The 10,396-nt window shown below is 49.6% G+C and overlaps 1 protein-coding gene across 1 annotated transcript in view; it reads right to left on the reverse strand.

Annotated features, from left to right (window-relative positions):
• Positions 1-9,291, reverse strand: part of LOC307209892 (uncharacterized protein) — a gene marked incomplete at its 3' end in the record, with an annotated part of 54,617 nt that extends 45,326 nt beyond the window's left edge. The window contains exons 1-3 of the mRNA XM_079965264.1: positions 9,201-9,291; positions 7,151-7,220; positions 1,197-1,340 (exon numbers count right to left, since the gene is read on the reverse strand). Coding sequence (XP_079821390.1) covers positions 1,197-1,327 — 131 coding nt within the window. The 5' untranslated portion in view covers positions 1,328-1,340; positions 7,151-7,220; positions 9,201-9,291. The remainder of the gene's footprint in view (positions 1-1,196; positions 1,341-7,150; positions 7,221-9,200) is intronic.
• Between the last annotated feature and the right edge of the window lie 1,105 nt (positions 9,292-10,396).

The following is a 10,396-nucleotide window of genomic DNA, read 5'->3' on the forward strand; positions in this document are numbered from 1 at the left end:
ATACATTTAAATGGTTTCTCCACTGTGTGAGTTTGTTGATGTAGTCTATAGTGTCCACTTTGACTGAAGCTCTTTCCACACTCTATACATTTAAATGGTTTTTCCCCTGTGTGAGTTTGATGATGTAGCTGAAGTTTCTCACTATCACTGAAGCTCTTTCCACACTCCATGCATCTGAATGGTTTCTCCCCTGTGTGAGTTAGATGATGCTGTCGAAGTTTCCAACTATTAGAGAAGCTCTTTCCACACTCTATACATCTGAATGGTTTCTCCCCTGTGTGAGTTCGCTGATGTATTCTAAGTTTCCCACTATCACTGAAGCTCTTTCCACACTCCATGCATCTGAATGGTTTCTCACCTGTGTGAGTTCGTTGATGTATTCTTTCGTTGATGTAGTCTTAAGTGTCCCCTTTGACTGAAGGTTTTCCCGCACTGCATACATTTAAATGGTTTCTCCCCTGTGTGAGTTCGATGATGTATTCTAAGAGTTTCACTTCGATTGAAGCTCTTTCCACACTCCAAACATTTAAATGGTTTTTCCCCTGTGTGAGTTCGATGATGTAGTCGAAGTTTCCCACTATGAGCGAAGCTCTTTCCACACTCTATACATTCAAATGGTTTCTTCGTTATTCCTTTTGAATTTACAGATGGCCCCCCAGAACTCTTGCCTGTCTTCTCCATCGTCTGCTTCAGACTGCAGGGAGACAAAATCCTGTTGGGGTTTCAAGGGAGAGAACAGAGGAATATGACACACATCAAGTTCAATTGGCACTCATCCCAATTAGTATTTATAATTATGATGTGCCACCTGACCTCGTGCCCGTTTTCTGACACAGGACTATCCTAGTGTAAATTCTCTGCCCAGGCCTCTCTCACTGTCCTTTCTCCATTTGCCTCACTCCTGGACGTACCTCCTCTATTTCAATGCGGAATCTGTGTCACACTGAAGAAGCTCCATATTAAACATCAATATATAACTGTACTTAATGGAAACTTGGATATTTAGCACTGATTCATTCATGGGATGAAGCTGTTAGTTTTATTGCTGGATACACAAATTTATTCCTGAGACATCAAATACATTAATAGTATTATGTCATGGGGTGTTGGGGCTGTGGTAGTACCTCTTGTGGGGGACATATAGGGCTCCTTCTGGGGTAATTGGTCCACCATTCATCCCCAACCTGTATTCTCACCTGTGGGTCCTAGAAGCTGTCAGCATGCAACAGCAGACACAACCCAGGAAAAGCTTTGACAAGCCAACTAAACCAGTTGAGGATAATTTATGGGTCTCAATCCCTTGGTGCGTCGGGGACTTTCGCTGCATGCGATGACAGGCTCTGGCACATTGAGCAGACGAGACCAATAGTGAGTCCAATGGGTTTTATGCAAGTGCCGTAGAGGGAAGTGAGGGGCTCATCAACCTGGGAAGGGAGGCCAAGCAGTAGAAGAATGTTAAAAGAATCAGAACTTACAGGGTTAAGCAGTTCTGAGTGACGTCTTAACATTCTGAGGCGTGGTTATGTTTCGCAGAGGGGAGTGTTTTCTCTGTGTCTTTTCTTCTTTCGCTTTAACGGCGAGGCAGCAAGATGTGCGCTCTCTCGTCGGGTTGATTTATAATGTTTTTCTACACGATTAAAGACTGTTAAGAGATAAGCAAGAACGCTTGCTTGCAGCCTGATTTATTACACACACACACACACATTGCAACAGTTTTATACCGCTGCGAGACTCTTCTACAGGAAGCTGACGGAGAGCTTTCCACGGGGGTCCAGGGTCCAGTGAGGAGCAGTGAGGCGCAAGGAAGCGTGTGGACCCCATCCAATAGCCACAGGTTATGGGAGGTCAGCAAAGCTTTGAAGCTGTTGCCTTATCGTGCCGGTGTGTGTGGAAGCCAGCTGAGAGGAGGCTGGAGCCAGCTGGAGCTGTGCCTAACGTTTGAGGCAAGGAGGAGCTCGCTGGGAGGATCGGATCTCCGTGAACCGGGTGCCAGAAGGAGCTGCTGGTTACGTGAGTACGCTCAGCCCCGGGGAGAAGATGGCAGACGGCCAGGAGTTCTTTGAGGCTCTGTTTGAAAAGCTCACAATCCATTCCTGGAACATCTGGGTAAGAAGAGTGAGGGGGTGGTTTTTGGCCACAGGGCTCTGGAGTACAGCCCAGAAGGAGCCAGCACCCCCCACGCCAGTTGCTGCTGGGGGTGATGCAGCAGGCTTTGAGGCTGCTTTGCCGGAGGATAGCAAGCAGAGAATGCAAAGGGAATTCTGCATGTTGAAGTCAAGCGTGGACGCTTCGCTGTTGCCTCATTTGGAGGGCGTTGAGTCGGCTAAGGCTGCCTGGGAGCTGCTATGGGGTTTGTGTAAAAGCTCAGCAGGAGGCCAGGACCCTGAAGAAGTTATAAGCCCAGAAGGGGCGGTTGCCCATGTCCCTGAAGTCACAGCCTCAAGGAGAGCTGCAGGCAAAGTCGGGGGGCAGTGAAAACCAAAAGCAAGTTTGTAAAGTTTTCCACTGTGTGTGACGAGGAGGAACGCCATTTCAGAGGGGGCAGGGCTGGCACAGAGAGCCCATCCGGTCGCAGAAGGGGGGCCAGGCCAGCTGGGAGCCCAGTTCAGTTTTTTTCCACTCGTCGCTGCTTTGTTTGCAATTCTCCCGACCATCTGCGTCGTTCCTGCCCGCAGAGAGCCAGGGAGGCTAGGCAGGATGTCTCCAAGGTCGTTTCCCATGGCAACCAGTCCAGGACAGGAGACCAGCGTGGGAAAGCGAGAGGAGGACGTGACTTAGGGAGTGAAGACGGTCCTTATCACCTGACAGCCTCTATGGCAATAATAAAGAGTTCCAGTGAGAACAGAATGATGCGCTGGGTCATAGACTCTGGAGCGAGCCATCACCTGATAACAGCGACACCTGCTGTCGAACTGTGGAACTGCAGGGCTGTTTCAGCTGGGAGCAAAGTTGTTTTTGCTGATGGGTCACAGAAGTCTTTGTCTAACGTGGCAAATGTTTATGTTTCTTTCTTGCAGGCGGAGTTGGAAGTTTACGTTGTGCCTGAGATGAAACACTGTCTTTTGTCTGTATCTTGTCTCTTGAAGCAGGGGTACAAGGTTTGGTTTGAAAATGATGTCTGTACTATTTCCAGGGGTGGGAGACAACTCGTCAGTGTTGCATGCCAGAACAATCTCTTTTTTCTGGAGACACCTCTGGAGGGTGAGGGGAATGCTGAGAGGGCACAAGCAAAGTGTGCAGACGTTCCCACTCATGGTTCATGTGTTTGCTTGTGGCACAAGAGATCGTCACATAGCTCTTTGGAAGATGTACAGAAGTTGCGCCAGTACACAGTAGGGTGCAGAATGAACCCATGTAACCAATCCCTAGATTGTAGGGCATGCAGCAAGGCCAAGGTAAAAGGGTGCAGTTATCCCAGGGTGGAGAGGGTAACCACGAAACCTTTTGAGCTTGTGCACACAGACCTTTTTGGGCCCATGCCAGAGAGTTTGGGCGGGGCCAGGTTTCTGCTGACGCTGCAAGATGATTTTAGCCAGAATGGCTGGTCCTTTTCGCTGAAAACAAAAGGAGAAGCAGCGCAACTGATCAAAGATTGGGTTGTGGAAGTGGAACTACGGTTCTCCACCAAAGTGCAGGGGTTCAAGAGTGACCGAGGTGCAGAGTTTACTGGGTCTGCTCTGCAGAGGTTCTTCCGTTAGAAGGGGACACGTCACAAGGTGACGGGTGCTACTTTTCCTCAGGAGAGGGGCGTGGCAGAGCTCAGAAGTGAAGCTCTGTTCCAAACAGCACAGGTCTTACTGATTGACTCTGGTTTGCCTCAAAGTTTTTGGAGTGAGGCGGTTAAGACAGCCAATTTCATGTTTAACGGGTCCTACAATTCAGTGGTAGGTGACACCCCGTATTTCTTGCTTCACGGAATGAAGCCGAAGCTGCATTTCTTCCGTGTGTTTGGTTCACAGGCCTCAGTGCCTGTGCCAAAGGCTCAATGCAAGCAAGGTGGCCAGAGGTTCCAGAAAATGATCTTCTGTGGGTATGAACCTGCGACAAAGGGGTGGAGGTTTGCATATCCAGAAGGTGATCAGACCAGAATTCTGATCAGTAAACGTGCTGAGTTCTGTGAGCAGAATGGTTGGTCAAAGATTCATGCAAGTCATGATGTTCTCTCAGAATGTCTGTCTGATTCTGAGGAGGAGGGAGAGCTAGAGGCTGAACCTGTTGCTGAAGACCAAGTCTCTGAACAGGGTCAAGAACAGGGTTGGGCATCTCCACAGGTTGTTAAAAGAGAGCCCAAGAGTGAGCCTTCGTCTCCTGTTAGTGCGTCTTCGGACCTTCTGTACTTTGCTAAGTCAGAGGGGGAGGATTCTGATGGGGAGGACACACCTGCTGACCACAGTGAGTCAGAAGGAGCACCTGAGTTTGTGCTCAAACGGTCCATTTGCACCACGAAGGGAGTTCCACCTGAGAGGTTTCAGGCCACCAGTGCGTGGGTTGGTTTCGCACAGTGCGAACCTGGGAGGTTCAAGGAGGTTCAACAGTTGCCTGAGAAAGATGCCAGGAAGGGACAAGAGGCAATGGTAAAGGAGTTGAATTCTCAGAGATCTGTAAATGTGTGTTCACAGTTCCCCTCAGAATGCAAGACGAGAGGGGGTGTTAAGAGAATCAGAACTTACAGGGTTAAGCAGTTCTGAGTGACGTCTTAACATTCTGAGGCATGGTTATGTTTCGCAGAGGGGAGTGTTTTCTCTGTGTCTTTTCTTCTTTCGCTTTAACGGCGAGGCAGCAAGATGTGCGCTCTCTCGCCGGGTTGATTTATAATGTTTTTCTACACGATTAAAGACTGATTTATTACACACACACACGCATTGCAACAGTTTTCTACCGCTGTGAGACTCTGCTACAGGAAGCTGACGGAGAGCTTTCCACGGGGGTCCAGGGTCCAGTGAGGAGCAGTGAGGTGCAAGGAAGCGTGTGGACCCCATCCAATAGCCACTCTGATCCTAAACCTTTGCAGCCTTGCGTGAGTATCTTCAGGAAAAGAAGAGGCTAAGCAGTAAACCCTACACGAATCGGGAGTGGAGTCCTTAAGACGATTGTGTTGGAGTGTTGTGGGTATCAAGGAGTTAACACTAGGCTAAGTGGAAATGCTGACTCAGTTTCATGTGGGGAGTCAGCATCCCAAGAGATGGGGTGCTGCAAAATTGATCTATAGCCAGCTAGTATACAGAGGTATGCTTGACTTCTCCACACTGGCTTCTCCCCTGTATGTAAGAAGGCTGATTTATGGTACTTTATGATGCTGCAGGACTGCAGCTGGAATAAAGCCCTCCTTGCAACACAGCTGGACTCCTGAGTGCTTTATATGGAGCTTCTATCGGTCCAAATACATTGCAACATGTTGGGTGGAGTCCTTCTACGCCTCCTTCCGGTAACTCCTGAGGCCAAGCTGGGGCCAAAAATATTGCTCTGCTTCCCTTTGGACCATATCAAGAAGGTTGAGAAGGTAGGGCTGCCATAGGTCTGTTCCCCACCCCCCCGGGAATCGAGGAGGATTTTCACAAGATCGGCAAAAGGTCCACCCAGACGTATGGCAAGGCTGCCGTTTCTTGTGAGGAGAACCAGAACTTACAGGGTTAAACAGTTCTGTGTGACGTCTCACATCCTGAGGCCTGGTTTTGTTCACATACGGGAATCTTTCTTTGCGTGCGAGTTACTTTCGCTTTTAGCTGTTGAGCCGGAGAGAATGTCCGCCCGATCTCCGGGGTGATTTATGATGATTTTTCTGTACATAAGAAAGCCTTCTTAGATTAAGCAAGAAGCCTGTGTACAGACTGGGATTTATCACCCACACAAGGCAAAACCGCTGCTGCAATACTCTGCTTGGAGCCAGGAAGAGAGCTTGAGGCTCAAGCCGGCACAGGGAAGCCTGGCAGACTCCATTACATTCCGAAGATTTCTATGGTGGGAAACATCAGGAAAGCTCAAAAGCTGCTTCTTTTGGGGAGAATTTGTATTTTTAAAAAGCTCAACCACTCTGTCCGGATTTGTGCATTTTTAAACGGGGCCACCCTGCTGGAGACGATGGCCTTGTCGTGTAGGCAGCCCAAGACCTCCACACACACTGCCCAGGCTTGTATTCTGCGGGGGTCACGGCTGTGCTTCTAACACCCCTGTTTGACTTCAACCTCATGGAGACTCTACATTGTGTCTCGAGGCAGATGGATGTCAACAAAAGGGGTGGAAGGACAGAATCTGACTTTTGAGAGAGGAGGTGCAGTCAAAGATGCTTCCACCAGAAGAGAGCCTGAGGGGGAAACCATTTTTAGATGACATTTAGGATCCCTGCCTCCATTTCTCAGCCTGAACTGTAACTCGGAATCTCGATTGTAACTCAGTTCAGAACCTTCACATCTATTCCCTGGTTGGCCGTCTTCTGGAATATAAACCAGACCTCTTTGAGGGTATCATCAAAACCTTCATTTAGTGTGGGCACCTTGGATTTGGAGCCTAGGCATCAAACATAATCCCTGAAAATGTGTCTCAGTAACCCTTGGTATCTATACCCACCAGGACCTCCAAAGTGAGTCTGAGCTCCTAGAGGAACCATCTATGCTAAGGTGGGGCACCTCTGGCCCTCCAGATGTGGCTGGACTCAAAGTACCATCAGCCCAAGCAAGGATGGCCAATGGCCAGGGATGATGGGAGTTCTACTGGAACAACATCTGGAGGGACACACTTTCTCCATCTTCCTCCTCCTCTGAAAAAGCTAAATATCTGTATTGTTCCCTCCTTCCTCCGTGATGTGTAACATCTTCCTGATACACTCCAAGCAACTGCACACATTCCCTAATCCTGCACCATTTACTTCCTGAGGCAGCTCCATTGTGTCCACCTTCTCAGAACCACCCACCATTTCAGTAGCAGTCCTTCAGTTCCCAGCTATTAGTCCCGCTCCCCTACGGAGGAATTATTCATCTGAATCCTAGGGGCTGGGAATCCTGAGTGGGGAGACAGCTCTTGGCCCTGCTGGGGGGTTTCTCCTTGGCTGGTCGTTGTGAGAAGAGGATGATGGACGAGGTGGGCCCTGATCCTAATCCAGCAGGACTTTTCTCATGTACAAGATACAGTCTCCCAGGCAAGAGGAAGGACCTACCTCTCAAAGTCTCTGTATTTTTCTGTTTCAAAGAAGGAGTTGAGCTCAGACTTGCAGATCAGATTCTCTCCTGTGCAGAATAAGTAAAATGGAAGTGCTATTTACGTCACTGGAAAAGTATTCAATAATATTCATGTGTTGAAGAAAGTCTAACAAAGGAGCTGGTGTCCCGTTAATAAAAGGTTTATGAGCTCAGCATGTGTGGGCTGCAGGCTGAGGATGTGGACTGTGGAGCAGGAATACTCGCAATCTCCATTATCCTGAGAGTCTCTTTGTCGATTTTGTGTAGTTATTTTGGAACTCCTACCGCATTATCGGCTCATGAAAAGTTACGGATGGGGAAACTTACACGGTTGCTGTAAACTGTCACCCCACACACAAACTCACATACAGTCTGTAAATTTGGCAAGTTCCCAACCCTTGCCTGTAATACTGGCAATTCCAGGCCTGCAGATGTACAGCCCTGGGTGTAGAGCCTCCAGCCACAGGTATTGTCTATCATGGAAATGCCCCAGACTGGGACGGATTATGGATCTATGGATGCAGATAGATCGTATCTCATTCTGACATTGTCTACAATAAATAAAAGTAATAGAAATGCCTTCTGGATATACTTATATATAAACCCTGAAAGCCTTTCTATAGCATCCTTCTCCCACATTGTTGAATTGCTATATATACATCATCAGCACCAGCACCACTGATGAACCATGCAGTGGAAACACTTAAGGATGGGAGCCTGAGAGAGAGGAAGAGGTCTCTGGCTACTTCCTGGGCGGGGCTTCCAGAAGCAAAGAGCCGCTTTGGAGAAGGCCTCCCCCCTCCCTCCCAGGACCTTCCACCTTTTTCTCTCTTCTGCTCTCCAAGGTGGACCAAGGGTTTGACTTGGTATAAGGCAGCCCACAGCCAGCCATGCAGTAGCTTTCGAGGATCAGTGGGGAGAGGATGGAGCTTCCATGGGGGAAATGGGGGGGGGGGAATCAGTGGGAAAAACCCCACCATCAGGGACAACTCTCTCTCTCCGGTTGACTTGAAGGAGTGGCAGATTCCTGGGCAGGAGGGAGAAGCCAAGGGAGACCCACCAGCGGAGATTCCTCCTCCGCTGCCCAAGGATGGAGACATCTCTCCAAAAGGAAGAGTCTCCCTCCCTCCCTCCCTCCCTCCCTCTCTGCTCGGCTGGGCTTCTATCTCCCAGGGATGCTGCCATTCCTCCCTCAGCCCCCCAGTTTCCTCTGCCCTCCTCCCTCCGTCCCCAGAGACCCCCTTGGCACCGCTCACCCCTCGCCCTCTGCGCACCAACCTCTCCATCCGGAGGAGCCTCCCAAGACGGGCAGGGAGGCGGGAGAGGGAGGGGGGGCTCTATCCAGCCCTATTTCACTTCCTTTAACCCTTTCGTGGACTCCGCTCCTGCGCCTTGAGGGATTCCGGCCAGGCGGGGAAGGGCAGAGAGCGGGGCGCCTCATGTTTGGGTCCTGGGATCAAATCCAGGGGGGGGACCCCGTTGGTGGGCATCACGTTTTCCTTCTCGCAAAGGCGCCCAAGGGGTGCAGGGCTGCCGAGAATGGCTTGAGCCCCCGGGGAAAAGAGACTCGTGCGGAGGGGAGGGCGCTGCAAAGGAGATGGCAGCTGGAGTGCATGGATCGGGGGCCTTGAGCACCTCCTGGACCCCCAGGAAAAAGAAACATGGGTGGGTGGGGGGCTGCAAAGGAGATCCTGCCACGCAATCCCTGCAGGTGTTGGGCCCCCGCTTCGCAGCAGGATTGCGGGGATCGGAGCCCCTGCTTATGAGGCCCAGGAGAGGGGCTTTTTTGCGGGCAGGGGTGAAACTAGGCTGGATTTCCCCCGAGTCAAAGACCAAATTGGGGATATTTGCGTCCCCACAAAGACATCCTCAACGGCGCCCTGCTGGAGGCGTCACCTGGTGCAAAAAACAGCCGCCACCCCCGGCTGGCCACCCCCCTAGCTATGGCTCTGTTCCCGGGAGGGGTCTCTGTCTTCTCCTCTTTCCCTTCCCCCTAAATCGCCCCCTTTCCCCCCGCAGCCTCCTTACCTCTTTGTCCTCTCTGGACCTCCGCCTCCCTTGCTCGCTGTTCCGGTGTCCTTCCCCCCAAAATAAAGCGGAGTAGGGGGGTGGGGGGAACGAGTCAACCCACACCCCTCCTCCCCTTCGGAAAACCTCCCACTTTCCCAGGGGTCCTTTGGGCCCCCTGGAAACTTCCGACCTATAGACACTTCGGGTTCCTTGTCGAAGGCGCGCGCCTCTAGAGCTACGTTCGCAGAGCAGCCCTTGCCTGTGTTGGGATGGAAACAGGAAGAGATGGCGCTGCCTCTGGCCTCCTGCTCTTGGCCCCTCCTCCCCCCAAGTCGCCTCTCTCCCCCCAGCGGAGAGTGGAAATGGGGGCGGGAGTGGGGGGCTTCCTGGTTGTGTATGAGCTGATGGATTTATGTTTCCCTCCAGAGCAGGGTGGCAGCTGCACACTTATTTCCCCTTACTTACTTTTGTTATTGTATCATTTTAATAGAGTTAAGTTGAGGGTCTTACGGAGACTCTTCCTGGATCCTCAAAAAGGCCAGAAGAAGAAGGAGGACATAATCCATGTCTGCTTAAGACTGGGCTAGGTAATAAGGAGGCAGTCATAAGACGCAGGGGCCGTGCTGATTTATTACAATTATTTGTGTAGTTTAAATAATATACGTATATACCTATGTGTGACTATTATTATTTATTTACACGATGAAACATCAACATAAAAAACTTCCCTAAACTGGGTTGTCTTCATAAATATTTATTATTATTATTATTATTATTATTATTATTTATTTATATAAATAAATATATATATTTAGTTGTTTTCCAATTATTGTTTTTCCTATGTCTTTAGCAGTTGTCTTCCAAAAAGAGATGGAATCCCAGGTTTGTGAAACCCTTGTGTACACAGTGGTCTGCTTGCAGGAAGACTCCCCAGAAGCATGACTGAAGAATTAGTTCAAAATTATTATTATTATTATTATTATTATTATTATTATTATTATTATTAACCCCAGCCATTCTGGGTGGCTTCAAACAGAATATTAAAAAATACATGACAACATCAATCATTAAAACCTTCCTTAAACAGAGCTGCCTTCAGATGTCTTCTAAACATCAGGTAGTTGTTTATTTCTTTGATACATGATGGGAGGGCTTTCCACAGAGCGGGCGCCACTTCTGAGACGGCCCTCTGCCTGGCTCCCTGTAACTTCGCT

The sequence above is a fragment of the Podarcis cretensis genome (genome assembly GCF_951804945.1).
Source record: "Podarcis cretensis genome assembly, chromosome: 2".
Classification (NCBI taxonomy): domain Eukaryota; kingdom Metazoa; phylum Chordata; class Lepidosauria; order Squamata; family Lacertidae; genus Podarcis; species Podarcis cretensis.